The 21,888-nt window shown below is 45.2% G+C and overlaps 1 protein-coding gene and 1 long non-coding RNA gene across 4 annotated transcripts; one reads left to right on the top strand and one right to left on the bottom strand.

Moving 5' to 3' along the window:
* The first annotated feature begins 23 nt into the window (after positions 1-23).
* On the top strand, positions 24-21,200 carry KCTD21 (potassium channel tetramerization domain containing 21). Of its 3 annotated transcripts, XM_086385805.1 has the most exons (3): positions 81-157; positions 7,384-7,513; positions 18,012-21,200. In XM_086385805.1, the coding sequence occupies exon 3, from the start codon at positions 18,043-18,045 to the stop codon at positions 18,823-18,825; it is 783 nt and encodes a 260-aa protein (XP_086241931.1). In that variant the 5' UTR covers positions 81-157; positions 7,384-7,513; positions 18,012-18,042; the 3' UTR covers positions 18,826-21,200. The 3 variants fall into 3 exon arrangements, with proteins under 3 accessions (XP_086241929.1, XP_086241931.1, XP_086241930.1); XM_086385803.1 differs by lacking the exon at positions 7,384-7,513 and having other exon boundaries at positions 24-157; XM_086385804.1 differs by lacking the exons at positions 81-157; positions 7,384-7,513 and adding an exon at positions 579-1,342.
* On the bottom strand, positions 3,818-6,858 carry LOC147342496 (uncharacterized). The gene is made up of 2 exons (XR_015158173.1): positions 6,771-6,858; positions 3,818-5,965 (listed from the first exon to the last, which is right to left on the bottom strand). It is a non-coding gene; the product is annotated as an uncharacterized LOC147342496 (long non-coding RNA).
* Positions 21,201-21,888: the final 688 nt, after the last annotated feature.

The following is a 21,888-nucleotide window of genomic DNA, read 5'->3' as shown; positions in this document are numbered from 1 at the left end:
CAGAGCTACAAAGAGCCTATTGGAGGACTACAAGTCCCAGAGAGCAGCGGGCGGGTCCCGGGCCGCCACGCCCCTGGGCTGGGCTCCGGCCCTCCGCCCCCCTCGCAAAGCTGCGCTGGCCGCCCGCGGAGGGGAGGTTGCTGAGCGAGGGCAGGAGGTGGGTGCGGCACGGACGGGGGTGTCGGGTGCAGGGACTGCTGGCTAGGGGTCACGGACCCATCTGGACACCTGTCCTACCGTGAGAAGTCATCTAGCCTACCCTAGCCTCGCCATTCTCATCCGTGCAATGGGAATAGCAACGCCTGTGGCTGCGGGGGAGGGGACGTTTATGGGGAAGAAGGGGCGGAGCTGGTGGAAGGAGCCTGGACGGATGGCGATAGTCTGAAAAGCCCGGATAATAAGGGCCGAGACTGTGGGAGGAGTCCGGTGGGTGGGTCAAGGAGGGGCGGGGTCTCTAGATAAGAAGTGGAACGCGCGTGAGATCGGAGAAGGGGCTGGGGAATGGGTGCAAAGGAAGCCAAGGAAGCAAGCCTGAGTTGGATTGGGTGGAATGAGCCGAAAAGCGTTGGGGAGGGAAGGGTGGAGACGGAAAGATGAAAAGGATCCCTCTCGGCCCTGGATCAGCAGCGCTGATAGGACTTGAGTAAGAGAGTGCCCAGATGGGCAAATGTCTACAGATGCACGGAGCATCTTTTCCTTGTGACTAGAAAATAAAGAGCCCATCCTTTGAACCCGGCGTCACACATTTGAGTTCATTCAACTCACACCCTGTGAAGACGTCACCATATCGGTTTACAGTTGAGGAACCTGAGGCTCAGAGAAGTAAAATGACTTGCCCCAAACCACCCAAGGACTCCTTACTCTCAAGGCACTGCTTTTTTTCCTGCAGTGCAGGGAGGTAGAGGTTTAATCTGTAGTGAATGGCCGGGAATAGATGACAAGTGTCCCGGTCCTTCACAGGTTGTGTGACAGGACCAGCTTCCTCACTGCTAACCTCCGAGGCTTATTGTTAGGATGAAATGAGGAGGTAGGTTTGAAAGACGTTTGTTCATAAATTATCTTTCTTGTGAGGAGCAGGAAGACCGTGGAAGAGTGGTTGGGCCTGAGGAAAACCAGAAGGTGAAGCCTAAGGGTGAGCCAAAAGGATGAAGGAAGGTTCTGGAAGAGGGTAGAGGATGGTGATGATTGTTGGAAATCTACACCAGATGAGAGAATGCTTTGCTGTGCAAGCCAGGTCAGGTGACTTCCCTTCTCCAGCCCTGTTGGTTGACTTTGCCCTGTTGGTTGACTCCTTCAAAGATCCAAGTGTGTCATCTGAGTTGGGAAGCACCTTCTCTGTCTGGTGAGCATATAATAGAGCAAACAGCATTTGGGCCTTTTAGAGATACGAACTGGGCAAAGCAGAGCTAAAGATATAGCTGTTGGGTGTGGGGAGGCCAGGAAGGGGAGGTGGAGGGCGGTATCCCCAGATAGTCTCCAGGGCTGTGAGCCAGACTCTTTATCTGGTGGGCTGTGTAAGTAAGGTGGGGAAGACTGCTCTAGTTTTTTGGGAGACACATTACTCACTTTGAGTGCTGTCATCCTTGAAGTTTACCTAGCTGTGTTCTATGCATCCCCTATACTTTGGGAGTTCTTATATTTACTTCCAGGTAATTACCTGGGCTTTGCCGTGTGCCTCAGATTCCAAACTGAAAATTCAAGAGACTGTTTCAAAATAGAAAGTTTTGAAAATTCAGAAGAGATTGGTAAACCTCCCTATTGGTAGATGATAGTCTGGGACTAGGAAAATGGATATGACTAAACGGGGAGAAAGTTTTCCCCCTTCCCCTGCCTGCCGACTTCTTGGGGTACAGATCTGGGGTACAGATCCCTGACCTGACAGGGTGGCCAAGCAACCGTCTACTTAAGGAAAGTGAGCCTTGGTAAGGAGTAAGAATAAAATGCTCTGGAGATGCAAAGAAGAAAGGAATGAATTGCAGCCAATGGGCCTGGCAGATGAATGGCATTTTCTTCGCAGTGCAGGCAGAGGGATAGCAGATGCCAAACTGCAGAGATAGGAGAGGGCGTGATGTGGTTGGTCTGTAAAGTAGGGATAATAATAAGCATCTTCATCTATGAAATTAACATGCATAAAGGGCTTCCCTGGTCACTCCGTCGGTAAAGAATCCACCTGCAATGTGGGAGACCTGGGTTTGATCCCTGGATTGGGGAGATCCCCTGGAGGAGGGCATGGCAACCCACCCCAGTATTCTTGCCTGGAGAATCCCCATGGACAGAGGAGTCTGGTGGGCTGCAGTTCATGGGGTTGCAAAGAGTCGGACACGACTGAGCAACTAAGCACACACAAAGTGCATAGCATAGTAGTAACTGCTCAATAAACGTCAGCCATTATTATTACTGCTGTTGTTGTTATGATCACCATCGTGTGCCCAGGAATTGGTCTAGGGCCACACAGCTAATGAAGTGGCAGAGCCTGATTCAAATGCAAGCCCAGGTGACACCAAAGCCCAAGCACTTTCCTCTTCCCATAAACATCTGTGAGGCCCAGAAGTGGCCCCTCTTTGTTAACATTCTTGGTAAACCATCACAGGAGTTTCTTTTCTACTGTAGTAGCAGAGACTGAGTTCAGAAGGAAGCAGGGAAAACAAGGCCTAAACAGCCATCTTCTCCCAGCCTGGATCTCAGCATGGAGACAGGCAGGCCTAATTTTGTGGTTCCTGTGGGCAGTTTCGTCTGAGTATGAAGACTACTTGGATGTACATTCAGTTGCCCTCCACCAACTGTGGGCTATTTTAGCTTAGCCCTGGTTAGCTTCTTCATCCTCCAGAGCACTGAGACATCAGGAGAAGATCATGAGATGCTAATGCGCCTTAGTAGTAGTAATAACATCTAATATTTATGGAATCTGGCTATTTACTAGGGCCAGGCACTCTGACTAAACTTTACATCTGTAGTCGCAGGAAAGAAGTGCTCTTTTCTTCCCTCTTCCTTCAAAATAAAAATATTCTTAGAATTTTTAAGCATACAGAAACATTGAAGGAATAGCCTTTCACCGATGCACCGATTCACATTGACAATTTTGTTTTTACACATGTACAGTTTTTGCTAAACTATTGAAAAGTTACAGATGTCTTGACACTTGACCCCTAAATTCTTCAGCATATTATCTCCTAATTATAACATTCTGTACCATAACCATAAGACTATTATCATACCTAAGAAAAATAGCAAGAACTCAATATTATCTACTAAACAGTTGAGATTCAAATTTCTCCAACTGTCAAAAATTATCTCATATTTTTTTAATCAGATGCAGTCAACATTCATTCATTGCATTTAATTATATCTCTCTAAGCAATTCATTTAATCTAGATAGAGCCCCTCTACCCGTTTAAATTTATTTTAGCAATAACTAGGTTCAACTTGTTTTATTTCTTTTCTGGCAATGTTGTGTACTTATAATTGCATCACATTAGGAGGCATATGTTATCAGAATCCTACTATCCTATCCATGAATGCTAAGTTTGATTATTGGATAAGGTCATAACAGCCTGATCTTTCCATAAAAGGTTAAGTTTTTCCCTCTTGTAACTAAAGTGGGCTTCCCAGCTGCACAGTGGTAAAGAATGCCCCTGCCAATGCAGAAGATAACAAGAGACATGGGTTCAATCCCTGGGTTGGGAAGACCTCCCTGAGTAGGAAATGGCAACCCACTCCAGTATTCTTGCCTGGAAAATGCCATGGACAGGCAGGCTACTGTCTATGGGGTCTCAAAGAGTCAGACACGACTTAACAACTAAACAAGAAAAACAGCAAATTATGATCTGATATTTGTATATATTGTGGAATGATCACATAGTTATGAAAAAAATTTTTCCTTGTGATGACAGCTTTTGAGATCTGCGTTCTTTTGACTTGATCACGTTAATCTTTGATGTCTTCTTTGCTGTCTGGAAAGAGATGTTCCAGGCTCACCTTGAATTTTTCCTGTCAAAGTCCTGGAATCACCAGTTTCTCCAGGAAACCATAGTTTGTTTTTGTAGGAGTTAAGGTTTAAAAACCACGATCCAGAGTCAGGTGTGCTCGTTGCTACTTGGAGTATCATTTCTAGGCTCTGAGCAGAGCTGAGACATGATAGATGTATAGATGGATGGATGGATAAAAAGATAAATAATTATCAAAGCCTTGTAGTTTGATTGTTAAAACAACTGGTCCTCGGTGTGTAAAAGGAGTAGATTGCATGTAAAATACCTTCATTATGGAGGCTTAGTGGGCAATAATGTAGGGAATTGCACAGAAAGAGCCCTTGCTTGTTCTAAGGCTCTGTTAGTGTGTGGGCTATTAACTAGGACCTCTGCATCTGGGTTCAGTCTCTTGTTCAGGACCCGGGTTAGAGAAGACCTTAGGCTGCCTCCAAAGGACTAGTCCTCTGAGCAGTGTCCAAACCTGGAACCTCCCAGAGGCCATGACTCAGAGGTCAAGAATGGACACAAAGCCCTGGGCCAGGGATTCATTCTCACTGTGTCTGTGAAATAAAGATAATGTGATCTATCTTGCCTACATCCCAGAGTTGTTGTAAGGATCAATATTTTTTTTTTAATTGATAATCAGTCTTTTCAACATGGTTACTACAAAATTCCTTCCCCTTTTCATTGTCTTAACACCACAGTCTGAAATGTCATTGCCTCACAGTCTGATTTCATACATTATACTAAAATATACTTTTTCAAATACTCTTTTAGGTTATCACCAATTTTTCCAAAATAAGATTTTAATCCTTTTTTTTTTAATCTTTTGAAAAAATACTTTTGGGTGTGGGATTAGAATAGCATAACAACTATAATTAATTTTTAAGTGAAGTGAAAGTGTTAGTCACTCAGTCGTGTCCAACTCTGTGCGATCCCATGGACTGTATTCTGCCAGGCTCCTCTGCCCATGGAGTTCTCCAGGCAAGAATACTGGAATGGATTGCTACTCCCTTCTCCAGCGGATCTTCCCAGCCAAGGGATTGAACCTGGGTCTCCTGCCTTGTGGGCAGATCTCCTGTCTGAGCCACCAGGGAAGAACAGCTTTAAGATACTGCCTCTCAGAATCATCACAGGTCTCTGTTTATTCGAGTCCTATTTATGCTTCTTAATAAAGAAGCATATGCTTCTTTGTTTTCGAAGGGAGCACAGGGGTTTTTTAAGATAGGTGTAATTTTTAAAAAAAAATATTTACTTACCTGGCTGCAGGCCTGACCCGTGGGATCTTTCATTGCAGTGCATGGACTTTCTAGTTGCCCCGCGGCACATGGGATCTTAGTTCCCCAACCAGGGATCAAATCCACATCCCCTGCACTGCAAGGTGGACTCTTAACCACTGGACCACGAGGGAAGTCCCTGGGCAGCACAGGCTTTGAAGAGAGGCCTCACTTGGAATTCTAGCTCTGCTACTGCTAGCTGTGTGATCTTAAGCAGCTGTCTTCACTGCTCTGTGCTTCAGTTTTATAATCCAGAAAATAGAGATAATAATTGTACCTGCCTCACAGCCTCAGTGTGGTGTTGCAGTGACATAATCTACAGGAAAATGCCTCGCATAGCTCAGGACATGTCCTCAGTGCTCAGGAAATGTTGGTTCTCTGCACACTCACTGGTCATGCATGTCAGAATCAAAATGAGGTGGCAGGTATGAGAGCACCTGGTAAGAGGTAGGAGAGGACAAGTGCCAAACCTCTGCAAGGGGTTTGACTGCTGAATTCCCAAGGTCATTCAGAGCATGGCAGTCAGACGGGCCTGGGCTTGAATCCTGGCTCCGCCACACATTTCTTTGGGCAAGTCACCTGCCTCTTAGAGCCTCAGATTCTCATTTATGAAGTGGAGAGAATGCTTTCCTCAAAGGAAGTTACAAGGATTAACTGAGCAAATGTGTCTAATAGCAAGTACCTAATAAGTACTCACCAGGCAGTAGCTGTGTCTCTTGAGACCTGTGGGAATGGTTTTAAAGGACATAGTTTTAAAGGAGGACTCCAGAGCAATGTCTTAACTGCCCTTGCTTACAGGACACTCACTCTCAGAGAATTCTATTTCCTTTGTTACAATTAAAGGTTGCAACGGGGTGATTTTCAGACTCTAGACTGGGATTGCCCTCCACATGGTACCAGGCTGGGCTTTAAGATCCACCACCCCTCATTTGGGCCACAGACTTATTTCAGGGAGGAGAGAGTTCCAGCCACCTCCCAAGTTCCCAGGCCCCCTGACTTTCCTTGCCCAGGCAGATGGTCCGAGGATCTGCCTGGGATAATTTCCTGGTTTTCTCAGAGAGGGAAATGGGCTGATCTTTTTTCTTGGTTCTTTTTGAGTCGAGAGGCAGACTTGGAAATTCTCCTGCTTAGGACAAATTATTTGTTCAGACAGTGGTGGAGTTTCTTTTATCTCCTGTTTCATGGTCCGGTTTGTAATTCTCATTCATCTTTTCTAATCTGGCTTTTTTAAAAAAACCTGGCTTTTTGTATTTTGCTGCTTTGTCATTAGGGATCATGGGTTGCTATTGAAACAGTAGGGTTTAGACTTGTGGTGTGTCAGCTATGGAGGGGCTCCAGGCCATCCAGGATCCAATCCCCATATCCTCAGATGTGAGTGGGCAGAGTCCCAGGCCAGCCCCAGACTAGCTGCCAAAAGACCTACCCCAGTCGGATCTGGGCAGAGAATAAGGGAATGTGCACCTTCCACTCATGTTAGGGCCTCAGGGTGGGAAGGGGAAACAGTGAGAGGTGTTGGACTCGCACTGACCTGGATTCAGATCACAGCTCCTCCAGTGACTAGCTCTGTAATCTTGAGCAATCTCTTAACCTTCCTGAGCCTCGGTTTCCTCATCTGTAAAACAGAAATAATAGCATCTGTCCGGCAGGGTGCTTATATAGACATCAAGTGAGGTAATGCAGGTAAAGAATCAGCACGGTAGTATCATTCTCTATACTTTTCTATATAATTTGTTAAAAATAAATAAAATGCTACTGTGTGTTAGCCAAAGCATTATAAAAGCAGGAAGTGTGTGCTCAGCAGGTGGTAGCTCTGTCTTGCCAAGCAAGCTGCCTAGCACTATTTTAAAAGGCTGCTTCAGGGATTCTCAAACTTGTGAAAGCTATGAAACAGCCTTTTGTTGCTGTTCCAGCTCTCAGCAGCCTGTGCAGGGGAAAGAGAGTGAGCTTTCCACTCCCTGGCCGTGTGTCCTGGGCAAGTCCTCAGTCTCCTGAGTCTCTTGTTTCCTATCTGCCTAACGGAACGATGGCTGCTTTGTAGAACTGCTATATGAGTTAAAAGGGCTGGTGGGTGTACAGGCCTAGGATGTAGTAGAATGCTCAGGACGTGTTCATCCCTTCCTCCCTCGGCCCCTCCTCCGCAGTACCCCCAGCACCCGCCATGTGCTTGGCAGTGAACACAGAGGGACAGGAGCTGGGTCACCGCGGCCACAGAGATCACAAACCAGGCAGCGGTTTTCACAAACAAGTTTCATCATAACCCACGTTATGAAGGTACACTTTATATCACCTTCCAGTTCCTTTCTCTCTCTCTCTGCCTCTCACACACACAGACACACACACACACAAATGAAACAAAAGTTTCACAACAATATATATAAAACTGGTCATAACCCAGTGTATTATATTATTCATGACATAATCACAATCTTGGTTTTTTCCAGTTTATGAAGGCATAATTTATGTGCAGTAAAAGTCATGCTTTTTAGGTGTACAGTTACACGAATTTCTATAATCTTTATATAGTCATCTGACTGCCACTACATCAAGATATTGAATATTTCTGTCAGTCCAGAATATTCCTCCAGTCTCTTTGTAGCCAGTCTTATCCCCAGCCTCTCCAATTACTGGTCTGACTTCTGTATCTATAGGTGTGTCTTTTCCAGAATGTTGTATAAGTAAAATCATACACCATGTGACCTTTTGAGGCCGGCTTCTTCCACTTAATAGGATGCTTTGGGGCTTCTGTGTTGTGTGTCAGTAGCTAGTTGGCTTGTATTGCTGAGTCACAGTCCATTTGTCTGTGACCGCTTTTGAGTTAATTTTTCATCTGTGTTTCGAGATAAGAGTTGAGGTTCTTTTTATGCATATCGATGTCCAGTGATCTTCACCTTGAGAGCACTAGGGAGGAGGGCCAAATCCAAAGCAGATCATTACATGATTGATTACATGATAGAATGGTGGTCTGTGCAAGGGACCAGAAGCCCCAAGAAGAGAGCTGGCAAAGTGGAGGTTTGGGGATAGATAGAGGCAGTGACTCATAGATTGAATGCAGAGAAAGTGAAAAAAGTGAAGAAGGGTGGTATAAGGAGAGCAAAGGCAGGGCAGGGGAGGGCGGATCCCGTGGTGTCAGGACGGCCGGAGCATAGAGTGTGGGGAGAGGCGGGATTGAAGTTGAGATTGGATTGCACAGAGTAGTCAGAGCAGGCAGCACTGCTTCAGGAAAATCAGCCTGCAAACTGAAATGGCAGGTGGACAGAAAGGAGGCAGGGAGCCACGTGAGGATGCTGGGGGAGTCGGGGTGAGCCCTGAGCTCCAGGAGTTCCTACAGGGACAGGTTCAAGGAGACAGTTGAGAAAAATGTTAGGGATGCTGAGTCAGGGCTGCCTTGTGGGCTCACGCAGATGGGTGGCTGAGAAGTCACAGCAGGATCTGGGGAAGAGGAACTCTTTGTGAGGCTTCTGGTATCCACAGAAAATCCAGGTGGGCATGTCTAAGAGGCAGCTGGGTACACAGTGGGGCTGGAGCTCAGTGGTGAAAGCCCCTGCCACCCTCAGGGAAGCTGCTCAGCCTTGGGATGCCAGTTCCTACCCCCTTGTGTCATCATGGCTCTCAGACCAAGCCTGTGGACTTTCCACGGTGGGCACTGGGCACTGTGACTAGGAAATAGGGGCTGGAAGGGCTGACTTCTATGATTCCTGAGTCTGTGGAGAAGAGCACAGGGAGCCCCCTAGTCTGGGGTCAGGAGACCTACCTTCTTTTTTTCTCAATTGGAGGATAATTGCTTTACAATGTTGTGTTGGTCTCTGCCATATATCAACGCGAATCAGCCATGGTATACACATATCCCCTCCCTCTTGAACCTCCCTCCCACATCCCACTCCATCCCGCCCCTCGAGATTGTTGCAGAGCGCCAGGCTGAGCTCCCTGCTGCGCTATATAGAAACTTCCCATCAGCTATCTATTTTACATATGGTAACATGTATTTCAGTGCTACTCTCTCTAGTCATTCCACCCTCTCCTTCCCCCAGTGTTCTGTGTCTGAGTCTGTATTCCAGGGGTCAGGAGACCTCCTTCTAACCAGCCTCGGCCCAGACTGCAACCCCTGGCACTGCCCTGGATGAATGACCAGGAGCCGCACAGCAGGGCGCGGGGGCAGGAAGGCAGCTGCTCTGTCGCTTTGCATGCAGAAAAATAGGACTTTGAGTGCCCATCCAAGGGCCCCGGTTTGCCCTGTGGCACCTGATTGTCCTCCCCACCTGCTTTGAGCTCTTCAGAAGTTATGTACTTAGGAGATATGGGGTTTGCAGCCCAGAGAATTGTCAGGAAAGACATCCCAGCCTCTCTGCCGCGCCAAAGCCTGCCCTTTCCTTTCCTTGGAGCTCAGCCACTTCACAGAGCCTGAGCCTTAAAGAGAAAGAGAGACTGGAAAGTTGAAGGTGCAGATTATTATCTAGAAAGAAAAGGAGATGCTGGAATGAGAAAGCAGGTGGCCCACTCCTGGGTCCAGCTCCTGCCTGCACCCCCTGGAGGGAAAATTGGTCAGACTCGGGCCCCAGGCCAAGCATACACCTCAGCTGCAAGTCTCAGCAGCGTGGTTACCGCCCCTTCCTAGGAGCCCTCCCCCAGCCTTCTCTGTTGGACACCCCCCTTCCCCCAACCCCAACCCACCCACCACCACCGTCTCACAGCCCATCTGCTCCAGGCTTCTGTTAATGATTTTGTAACTTCATCATGGGCTTGTTTCTCTTCAGACACTCCAGATGGTTAATGCCTTTCTGCAATATCAAAGTGCCCTGTTGGACAGGGACAGAATTCACCCCCCACCCCAACCCTGCCAAAGAATTGGGTGAGGCAGCCAAGAGTCCTCCACACCCAGCATGGCCACCACCCTCTGGAGTAAAGGGGTCTCGGTGCAGTCGGGCTTCCCTGGTGGCTCAGATGGTAAAGAATCTGCCTGCGCTATGGGAGACTCAGGTTCGATACCAGAGTCCGGAAGATCCCCTGGAGAAAGGAATGGCCACCCGCTCCAGTATTCTTGCCTAGAGAATCCCCATGGACAGAGGAGCCTGGTGGGGCAAATAGTCCATGGGGTTGCAAAGAGTCAGACACGACTGAGTGACTCACAGGTTCACAGTGCAGTCAGCCCCCTCAGAAGGCAGATGTTTGGTGACAACCGCCCTGGCCCGCTTGCTACCCTTGCTGGGTGACTGAGGGCAGTCCCCTGCTTGGACCTCAGTTTTCCCATCTGGACAGTAAGCGTGCCAGAATTCACCCCAGGCCTACTCCTGCTTGTTCTTCCTTTTTTCCATCCTTCCTTCCTTCTTTTTATTTTATTCTTTCTTTATTATTAAGGTAGAGTTGATTTACAACATTAGTTTCAGGTTTACAGCGTAGCAACTCAGCGTTTTTATAGATTTTACACCATTTAACGTTATTATGAAATATTAGCTGTCCTCACTGTGCTGTAGCTGGTCATTTTCCTCATCACTGCCTGTTGTTGCGGTCTCCTCTGCCAGCCTGGCCTCTTCTCAGGGGCAGCACTGGGACTGATTCCTACCTGTGCCCCACACCCAACATTAGGGAAAGATTCCTGGATTCACTGCACAATTTGACTCCTGGGAAGGTATCATGTTAGGAACAAAAACAGTACATCCCCTGATTTCTAGACCCTTAAAGAAAAGTTAGAATCCAAGACTTCAGGTTGAAGGAGACTCACCAGCCATGGACACTAGAGGCTGTGAGGTCAGTGGGGGGATAGCGGGGGAGAGTTGTTAAGGAGTGGGTAAAGAGCCCTCAGGAAGGGTGCTTGGTGGCAAAGGCCCACATCCGCACTACAAAGCAAGGTTCAGAGGAGCCTGGGGTTCCATCATGGTAGGAAAGGGAAGGCCATCAGGAGCCAAGGGCAACTTCATGGCCAGGCAGGTCATCATGGGAGGGTGAGAATCCAGAAGGAGCGTCACTGGGAGCCCAGAGGACCGAGTGACCCATTGTGGGCCTGAAAGATAGATGGAAATGGTACTAATCACAGCCATTTGTTGTGCATTCTTTTAGATAGAAAAATAAATAAGGCAACATTGATACAGCAGAAGGAGAACGGGGCTTGGAGTTCTACACCTCAGAATGTCTGTTAAGTACCGAGAATGGCCCAGTAGTTGGCTAGTAAGGATGAATACATTTTTCTGTCTCGTATAAAGGCAGCTGGGCTTGAATCCTGCAGGACCCTGTACCACTGTAAGCCTGGGGAGTGAATCCTGGCAGTTTCCCTCACAGTGGGGATGACTGGTGGTATTGTGTATGTCAAAGGATAGTGTGTAAACAAATGTACGTAAGGGCAGCCAGCATAGCATTCAGTCCAGGTGCATTTTCTGCCTTTCCTTAGACCAGTGGTTCTCTGTCCTAACTGAACATTTAGAATCAGCTTTAAAATACGTCAATGGTGGGGTTACATGCCACACCCAATTAAAACAGTCTCTGGAGGGTGGGACCCAGGCTTTGTTTTTTCTTTTCTTTTTTTTTTTAATTATTATTTTTTTTTGTATGTTTTTTTTTAATTTTATTTTATTTTTAAACTTTACAATATTGTATTAGTTTTGCCAAATATCGAAATGAATCCGCCACAGGTATACCCGCGTTCCCCATCCTGAACCCTCCTCCCTCCCCTACCCTCCCTCTGGGTCGTCCCAGTGCAGCAGGCCCAAGCATCCAGTACCGTGCATCGAACCTGGACTGGCGACTCGTTTCATACATGATATTATACATGTTTCAATGCTATTCTCCCAAATCTCCCCACCCTCTCCCTCTCCCACAGAGTCATAAGACTGATCTATACATCGGTGTCTCTTTTGCAGTCTCGTACACAGGGTTATTGTTACCATCTTTCTAAATTCCATATATATGTGTTAGTATACTGTATTGGTGTTTTTCTTTCTGGCTTACTTCACTCTGTATAATAGGTTCTAGTTTTATCCATCTCATTAGAACTGATTCAAATGTATTCTTTTTAATGACTGAGTAATACTCCATTGTGTATATGTACCACAGCTTGCTTATCCATTCATCTGCTGATGGACATCTAGGTTGCTTCCATGTCCTGGCTGTTATAAACAGTGCTGCGATGAACATTGGGGTACATGTGTCTCTTTCCCTTCTGGTTTCCTCAGTGTGTATGCCCAGCAGTGGGATTGCTGGATCATAAGGCAGTTCTATTTCCAGTTTTTTAAGGAATCTCCACACTCTTCTCCATAGTGGCTGTACTAGTTTGCATTCCCACCAACAGTGTAAGAGAGTTCCCTTTTCTCCACACCCTCTCCAGCATTTATTGCTTATAGACTTTTGGATCGCAGCCATTCTGACTGGCATGAAATGGTACCTCATAGTGGTTTTGATTTGCATTTCTCTGATAATGAGTGATGTTGAGCATCTTTTCATGTGTTTGTTAGCCATTTGTATGTCTTCTTTGGAGAAATGTCTATTTAGTTCTTTGGCCCATTTTTTGATTGGGTCATTTATTTTTCTGGAGTTGAGCTGTAGGAGTTGCTTGTATATTTTTGAGATTAGTTGTTTGTCCGTTGCTTCATTTGCTATTATTTTCTCCCATTCTGAAGGCTGTCTTTTCACCTTGCTAATAGTTTCCTTTGTTGTGCAGAAGCTTTTAAGTTTAATTAGGTCCCATTTGTTTATTTTTGCTTTTATTTCCAATATTCTGGGAGGTGGGTCATAGAGGATCCTGCTGTGATGTATGTCAGAGAGTGTTTTGCCTATGTTCTCCTCTAGGAGTTTTATAGTTTCTGGTCTTACGTTTAGATCTTTAATCCATTTTGAGTTTATTTTTGTGTATGGTGTTAGAAAGTGTTCTAGTTTCATTCTTTTACAAGTGGTTGACCAGTTTTCCCACCACCACTTGTTAAAGAGATTGTCTTTAATCCATTGTATATTCTTGCCTCCTTTGTCAAAGATAAGGTGTCCATAGGTGCGTGGATTTATCTCTGGGCTTTCTATTTTGTTCCATTGATCTATATTTCTGTCTTTGTGCCAGTACCATATTGTCTTGATAACTGTGGCTTTGTAGTAGAGCCTGAAGTCAGGTAGGTTGATTCCTCCAGTTCCATTCTTCTTTCTCAAGATAGCTTTGGCTATTCAAGGTTTTTTGTATTTCCATACAAATTGTGAAATTATTTGTTCTAGCTCTGTGAAGAATACCATTGGTAGCTTGATAGGGATTGCATTGAATCTATAAATTGCTTTGGGTAGTATACTCATTTTCACTATATTGATTCTTCCAATCCATGAACATGGTATATTTCTCCATCTATTAGTGTCCTCTTTGATTTCTTTCACCAGTGTTTTATAGTTTTCTATATATAGGTCTTTAGTTTCTTTAGGTAGATATATTCCTAAGTGTTTTATTCTTTCTGTTGCAGTGGTGAATGGAATTGTTTCCTTAATTTCTCTTTCAGTTTTCTCATTATTAGTGTATAGGAATGCAAGGGATTTTTGTGTGTTGATTTTATATCCTGCAACTTTACTATAATCATTGATTAGTTCTAGTAATTTTTTGGTGGAGTCTTTAGGGTTTTCTATGTAAAGGATCATGTCATCTGCAAACAGTGAGAGTTTTACTTCTTCTTTTCCAATTTGGATTCCTTTTATTTCTTTTTCTGCTCTGATTGCTGTGACCAAAACTTCCAAAACTATGTTGAATAGTAGTGGTGAAAGTGGGCACCCTTGTCTTGTTCCTGACTTTAGAGGAAATGCTTTCAATTTTTCACCATTGAGGATAATGTTTGCTGTGGCTTTGTCATATATAGCTTTTATTATGTTGAGGTATGTTCCTTCTATTCCTGCTTTCTGGAGAGTTCTTATCATAAATGGATGTTGAATTTTGTCAAAGGCTTTCTCTGCATCTATTGAGATAATCATATGGTTTTGGTTTTTCAATTTGTTAATGTGGTGTATTACATTGATTGATTTGCGGATATTGAAGAATCCTTGCATCCCTGGGATAAAGCCCACTTGGTCATGGTGTATGATCTTTTTAATGTGTTGTTGGATTCTGATTGCTAGAATTTTGTTAAGGATTTTTGCATCTATGTTCATCAGTGATATTGGCCTGTAGTTTTCTTTTTTTGTGGGATCTTTGTCAGGTTTTGGTATTAGGGTGATGGTGGCCTCATAGAATGAGTTTGGAAGTTTACCTTCCTCTGCAATTTTCTGGAAGAGTTTGAGCAGGATAGGTGTTAGCTCTTCTCTAAATTTTTGGTAGAATTCAGCTGTGAAGCCGTCTGGACCTGGGCTTTTGTTTGCTGGAAGATTTTTGATTACAGTTTCAATTTCCGTGCTTGTGATGGGTCTGTTAAGATTTTCTGTTTCTTCCTGGTCAAGTTTTGGAAAGTTGTACTTTTCTAAGAATTTGTCCATTTCTTCCACGTTGTCCATTTTATTGGCATATAATTGTTGATAGTAGTCTCTTATGATCCTTTGTATTTCTGTGTTGTCTGTTGTGATCTCTCCATTTTCATTTCTAATTTTATTGATTTGGTTTTTCTCCCTTTGTTTCTTGAGGAGTCTGGCTAATGGTTTGTCAATTTTATTTATCCTTTCAAAGAACCAGCTTTTGGCTTTGTTGATTTTTGCTATGGTCTCTTTTGTTTCTTTTGCATTTATTTCTGCCCTAATTTTTAAGATTTCTTTCCTTCTGCTAACCCTGGGGTTCTTCATTTCTTCCTTTTCTAGTTGCTTTAGGTGTAGGGTTAGGTTATTTATTTGACTTTTTTCTTGTTTTTTGAGGTATGCCTGTATTGCTATGAACTTTCCCCTTAGGACTGCTTTTAAAGTGTCCCACAGGTTTTGAGTTGTTGTGTTTTCATTTTCATTAGTTTCTATGCAAATTTTGATTTCTTTTTTGATTTCTTCTGTGATTTGTTGGTTATTCAGCAGGGTGTTGTTCAGCCTCCATATGTTGGAATTTTTAATAGTTTTTCTCCTGTAATTGAGATCTAATCTTACTGCATTGTGGTCAGAAAAGATGCTTGGAATGATTTCTATTTTTTTGAATTTACCAAGGCTAGATTTATGGCCCAGGATGTGATCTATCCTGGAGAAGGTTCCATGTGCGCTTGAGAAAAAGGTGTAATTCATTGTTTTGGGATGAAATGTCCTATAGATGTCAATTAGGTCTAACTGGTCTATTGTATCGTTTAACGTTTGTGTTTCCTTGTTAATTTTCTGTTTAGTTGATCTATCCATAGGTGTGAGTGGGGTATTAAAGTCTCCCACTATTATTGTGTTATTGTTAATTTCTCCTTTCATACTTGTTAGCATTTGTCTTACATATTGCGGCGCTCCCTTGTTGGGTGCATATATATTTATAATTGTTATATCTTCTTCTTGGATTGATCCTTTGATCATTATGTACTGACCATCTTTGTCTCTTTTCACAGCCTTTGTTTTAAAGTCTATTTTATCTGATATAAGTATTGCTACTCCTGCTTTCTTTTGGTCCCTATTTGCATGGAAAATCTTTTTCCAGCCCTTCACTTTCAGTCTGTATGTGTCCCCTGTTTTGAGGTGGGTCTCTTGTAGACAACATATGTAGGGGTCTTGTTTTTGTATCCATTCAGCCAGTCTTTGTCTTTTGGTTGGGGCATTCAACCCATTTACATTTAAGGTAATTACTGATAAGTATGATCCCGTTGCCATTTACTTTATTGTTTTCGGTTCGAGTTTATACACCATTTTTGTGTTTCCTGTCTAGAGAATATCCTTTAGTATTTGTTGGAGAGCTGGTTTGGTGGTGCTGAATTCTCTCAACTTTTGCTTGTCTGAGAAGCTTTTGATTTCTCCTTCATATTTGAATGAGATCCTTGCTGGGTACAATATTCTGGGCTGTAGGTTATTTTCTTTCATCACTTTAAGTATGTCTTGCCATTCCCTCCTGGCTTGAAGACTTTCTATTGAAAGATCAGCTGTTATCCTTATGGGAATTCCCTTGTGTGTTATTTGTTGTTTTTCCCTTGCTGCTTTTAAATTTGTTCTTTGTGTTTGATCTTTGTTAATTTGATTAATATGTGTCTTGGGGTGTTTCGCCTTGGGTTTATCCTGTTTGGGACTCTCTGGGTTTCTTGGACTTGGGTGATTATTTCCTTCCCCATTTTAGGGAAGTTTTCAACTATTATCTCCCCAAGTATTTTCTCATGGTCTTTCTTTTTGTCTTCTTCTTCTGGGACCCCTATGATTCGAATGTTGTAGCGTTTAATATTGTCCTGGAGGTCTCTGAGATTGTCCTCATTTCTTTTAATTTGTTTTTCTTTTATCTTCTCTGATTCATTTATTTCTACCATTCTATCTTCTAATTCACTAATCCTATCTTCTGCCTCTGTTATTCTACTATTTGTTGCCTCCAGAGTGTTTTTAATTTCATTTATTGCATTATTCATTTTATATTGACTCTCTTATTTCTTCTAGGTCCTTGTTAAACCTTTCTTGCATCTTCTCGATCTTAGTCTCCAAGCTATTTATCTGTGATTCCATTTTGATTTCAAGATTTTGGATCAATTTCACTATCATTATTCGGAATTCTTTATCAGGTAGATTCCCTATCTCTTCCTCTTTAGTTTGGTTTGGTGGGCTTTTATCCTGTTCCTTTATCTGCTGGGTATTCCTCTGTCTCTTCATCTTGTTTAAATTGCTGAGTTTGGGGTATCCTTTCTGTATTCTGGCAGTTTGTGGAGTTCTCTTTATTGTGGCATTTCCTCGCTCTGTGTGGGTTTGTGCAGGTGGCTTGTCAAGGTTTCTTGGTTAGGGAAGCTTGTGTCGGTGTTCTGGTGAGTGGAGCTGTATTTCTTCTCTCTAAGTTTTAATCGAGATTTCTTTGGAGAAAGTAGAGTCTTGATATTTCTCTTTCTTAGCAGTTCTTTGGGTTGTATTTCAGTCTCACAGCAAAACAGATGCCTGAAGGCTTACAAAGCTCCCCTCCGCTGGCACATCCAAGCTGTCACTGTGACTCTTGACATTGCAGGGGTAACCCTCGCCAGAAGGCATCCCTCTCTGCTTTTTCTTTTCATTTCTTTCTTTCTTTTTTAACTCCCTTAGTGAACCTAACATGCTTTAGAAAGAAAGAAAGTGAAGTTGCTCAGTTGTGTTTGACTCTTTGTGACCCCATGGGCTGTAGCCTACCAGGCTCTTCTGTCCATGGGATTTTCCAGGCAATAGTCCTGGAGTGGATTGCCATTTCCTTCTCCAGGGGATCTTCCCAAGCCAGGGATCGAACCCGGGTCTCCCGCATTGTAGACAGACGCTTTACTGTCTGAGTGACAATTATTACCCATCCAATTGTTTATCGAGTTATTCATTCATTTCAACTCCAAGGACATACAACAAGAAATTGAGAACCGTGACTACCCAGATGTTATGGATTGGGTGTTTGTGTCCCCCAGAATTCATACACTGAAATCCCAACTTCCAATGGGCTGGTATAAGGTGGTAGAGCCTTTGGGAGATTAGGTCATGAGGGCTCCACCCTCATGAAAGAGATTACTGTCTTTATAAAAGAGACTCCAGAGATCTCTCTTGCCCCTTCTCCATATTAGAACACATCAGACACCAAATCTGCCCCTACCTTGACCTTCAACTTCCCAGCCTCCAGAACTATGAGAAATAAACATTTGTTACTTAAGCCACCCAGTCTACAGTATTTTGTTATACCAGCCCCAAAAGACTAAGACATCAGATATGGTTGGGTAATGGTCATTTCTTTCTTTTCTCTCTGTAGGACTATTTTCCTGCACCCCAGCCTTCCTGCCATGTCTGACCCCATCACGCTCAATGTCGGGGGGAAGCTCTATACAACCTCACTGGCAACCCTGACCAGCTTCCCTGACTCCATGCTGGGTGCTATGTTCAGCGGGAAGATGCCCACCAAGAGGGACAGCCAGGGCAATTGCTTCATTGACCGTGACGGCAAAGTGTTCCGCTACATCCTCAACTTCCTCCGAACCTCCCACCTGGACTTGCCCGAGGACTTCCAGGAGATGGGCCTGCTGCGCAGGGAGGCCGACTTCTACCAGGTGCAGCCCCTGATTGAGGCCCTGCAGGAGAAGGAGGTGGAGCTGTCCAAGGCCGAGAAGAACGCCATGCTCAACATCACGCTGAACCAGCGTGTGCAGACGGTCCATTTCACCGTGCGTGAGGCACCCCAGATCTACAGCCTCTCCTCTTCCAGCATGGAGGTCTTCAATGCCAACATCTTCAGCACCTCTTGCCTCTTCCTCAAGCTCCTCGGCTCCAAGCTCTTCTACTGCTCCAATGGCAACCTCTCCTCCATCACCAGCCACCTGCAAGACCCCAACCACCTGACTCTGGACTGGGTGGCCAATGTGGAGGGCCTGCCAGAGGAGGAGTACACCAAGCAGAACCTCAAGAGGCTCTGGGTGGTGCCAGCCAACAAGCAGATCAACAGCTTCCAGGTCTTTGTGGAGGAGGTGCTCAAGATTGCGCTGAGTGATGGCTTCTGCATCGACTCTTCTCACCCACACGCTGTGGATTTTATGAACAATAAGATTATTCGATTAATACGGTATAGGTAAAAGGACCCCAGCAACACTGGAGGGGGTCTTCCCAAAGCCAGGATGTTGGAGAATGTCTCACCGGTGGTGTGAGGCAGGGTACCATACTAATCTGCATTAATCGCATAGCAGGACTTGATTCCCCCCAACAATGCAGTCCACCCATAGGAATCTGTGTGTCCTCTTGACACAGCCACCTTTTTCCTTGCCGCTTTGAGCTGGAGATGGGCAGTTTGCTGTAAGTGAAGTCTGCCATCATGTCCTACAGGAGGACTTCCTGGCTAGATAGAAAACGGCACTTTTCCCTTGGACTCCAGCTCTCTCTGTACCATGAGGCACTGCCTACAGCCCTTCCTTTGGTAGAGGGGGGTGAAGTGAGAATAAGAGGCTCCTTCTGGTTTCTCAGAACAGGAATTCCCCAGAGATTCCCATCCTGCCTGCCCCTCCATCCCCGGGATGTGGCCAGGACCTGGGGCTTGCTTGGCTGGCTTGGAAATGAAGTAGGTCGTGGGGGTGGGATTTGAGCTGGCCCGGCATAGAGGAGTGAGTCTCCAGGCATGTTCAGAAGATGGGGTGTCCCTCTTGACAGGGCCAAATCTAGGCATCTTGGGATTCCTGGCTTCAGGAATGAGCTGCTAATCCCTGTGAAGATTTGAAAGTATCTGGAGCCACTACAATGAAAGGCACTTCATCATGTGGCCTGATCCCTGACTTCTTTCTCCAAGAATTTGAAGTGTCATTGAAACAGATTCTTTTAAACAAATATATTATGCACTCTCAGGGTTGGAAAATAATTCAACAGTCATTTAGTGCTCTCCCACCCCAAGCACACCCCAGCACATTTGAGGCTGAGGGCTTCCCCCCAGTACCTTCAGGAGATAACTATCTCTGCTTACATACTCTCAGCAACAGAACATCCGTCATCCCCACAACCAGCCCCTGTCATGGCTGGCTGTTAGAAAGTCCTTCCTTATCTTGAGCTGAAATCTGTCTTCCCACAAGCATTTTCTGTTCCTGGTAGACCTTTCTTCTCACCCAAATGTGTATTTTGTTTTTCAGAATAGTCACTTTTAGAGAGGCCACATACCTATTCTGAAAATATTACTACTTGGAATTAGGATTCCCCTTGGGATTTGTCTTCAAAACCAAGGTTAGCCCCCTGACATTCCCTGTAAGTCATCCCTGTCCCTGTAGGTCATCCCTGTTTTTTACAGCTTCACTTTGTTTATGACCCTCCCTCCTCACCAGACATGACCCTGCATAGCTTTTGACCATCTTCTGGTAAGTTTGAAGATTGCTTCCCCAGAGGAAGGAGACCAGGGTCTTGGCAGTGTGTAGCAAGGAGCCCAGGAGTGGTCTGAACCATAACACTGCGCTTGGAGGAAGTGTCCAGCACCTATAACACTGCTCTGAGGAATGTGGTACTGTTTCTGTGCATAACCAGTCTGTTGACTTCCTTGGGGTGAGACCCAGGGCAAGACACCCTGAGCCACCACTTTCCAGGGGTGATAAGCAGTGCAAGTCTCAAAACTGCACGTTATGATTCATCCCTGGAATGAGGGTGACCGTGGAAGTCCCACAGTCTTCCCCACTAGGCAGGGGCCCTCAGACAAAGCCAGAGACGCCTGGTGCCACAGGTACCCAAGGGATGGGCTGAGGAAGGAGCTTGTGTGCTCAGCTGTGGGAAAGGCCACATTCCTTAAGTAATAAAGGTCTCCCCCCCCCCACCCCGTACAGTGGGACCCCTGAGTCTCACAACTGTCCCAGGCCACCAGACTATTGGTATTTGGGAAAGCCACTCAGGAGAACACAGTTCAGACCAGCCAGCAGAAGGTGTGACCACAGCAGAACAATTTAAGGAAGAAATCTCATAAATCACTACTGTCCCATGTTCCTTTTCATAAAAAGTATTTCTCCGTCTTTTTGGTGCTTCTTAATTCAAGCAGCTTGACTTTAGAGAAAGCACAGGACCTGTGAAGCCACTAATTTGCTGTGTGACTTTATGCAAGTCACTCACCTCACTGAGCCACCTTTGTTTCTTCATCTGTGAAATGGGCATAACAGTAACCCATAACCCTATCTACCTCACAGGGCTGTTGTGAGGATCAAATGAAATAATGTATATGAGAATACAGTATAAATGATAAATGGTTGTTATTATTTTGTGTCTACATATAAGGGGAAAAACCTTGGCTTTGGAATCAGGCTGACCTGAGTCTCAATTCTGGCTCCAGCACGTGCTGTGTAAACTTGGACAAGTCCCGGGGCCTCCCTGATTTGTTTCCTCATCTGATGACAACCCCACCTCCCAGTGTTATGTGACCTGGTTGTGTATGTGAAAATTCCTAGCTAGGCCTGGCACATAGCTCAATAAATGTTTGCTCTCTTAGAAGTAATGATGGATTGTTAAGCTGGAGACACCACAAACATATAACAATTTAACAAGCCTTCTGGGGTACCTGGTATATGGGCCCTGAGGATGGGAACAGTCACAGATATGTTCAGCGTAGAAAAGATTAGAGGTCCACACCCTGGGCTTGGGAACTTGGGGAAAGTAAACTTAGCTCTCAGAAAGGGCTTAATGGGTGGTCGAGCTGGGCCTCTCAGGGTAGGCTGCACTGTACCAGGAAACACCATGAGCCAAGGCCAAGGAGCCAAGCAGGGTGGGGGAGTGTCCACTCGGGGCCGTAGCAGAAGGGGAGCCACAGGCAGCGCATGCAAGGCCCTCACTGAGCACACATCTCACTCTGGTGTGTGCAGCCACCTGCTTGTGCAACAGATAATAAGCCTGCAGGCGGCCCCATCCCAGAGGACCAGTCAGGGTGGACTGGGAGGCAGGTATGTGCTTGTCTGAGCCCCTTACTGCCCTGAGCAAGACCCGATAGTGATCAGTGATCTCAACTGGACTCAGTTCATTTAGCCTTTTGAACAGGTGAGAGCTTTGTCCCAACTAAAGAGCACTTCTGGACGCACGACGTTGTCAGCTCTCTGTTCATTCCCTGGGCATGCAGAGGGATGGTCAGGAAGGGTGCTCAAGGGAACCCTAGGGCATTTTGGTGTGTCATTTGGTGAGGCCACAAAACA

This window comes from Bos grunniens, chromosome 29, assembly GCF_055505025.1.
Source record: "Bos grunniens cultivar Pamir isolate PY7600 chromosome 29, Bosgru_T2T1.0, whole genome shotgun sequence".
NCBI lineage: Eukaryota > Metazoa > Chordata > Mammalia > Artiodactyla > Bovidae > Bos > Bos grunniens.
The sequence above is the reverse complement of the archived record's forward strand: the minus strand, read 5'-3'. Positions and strand labels throughout refer to the sequence as shown.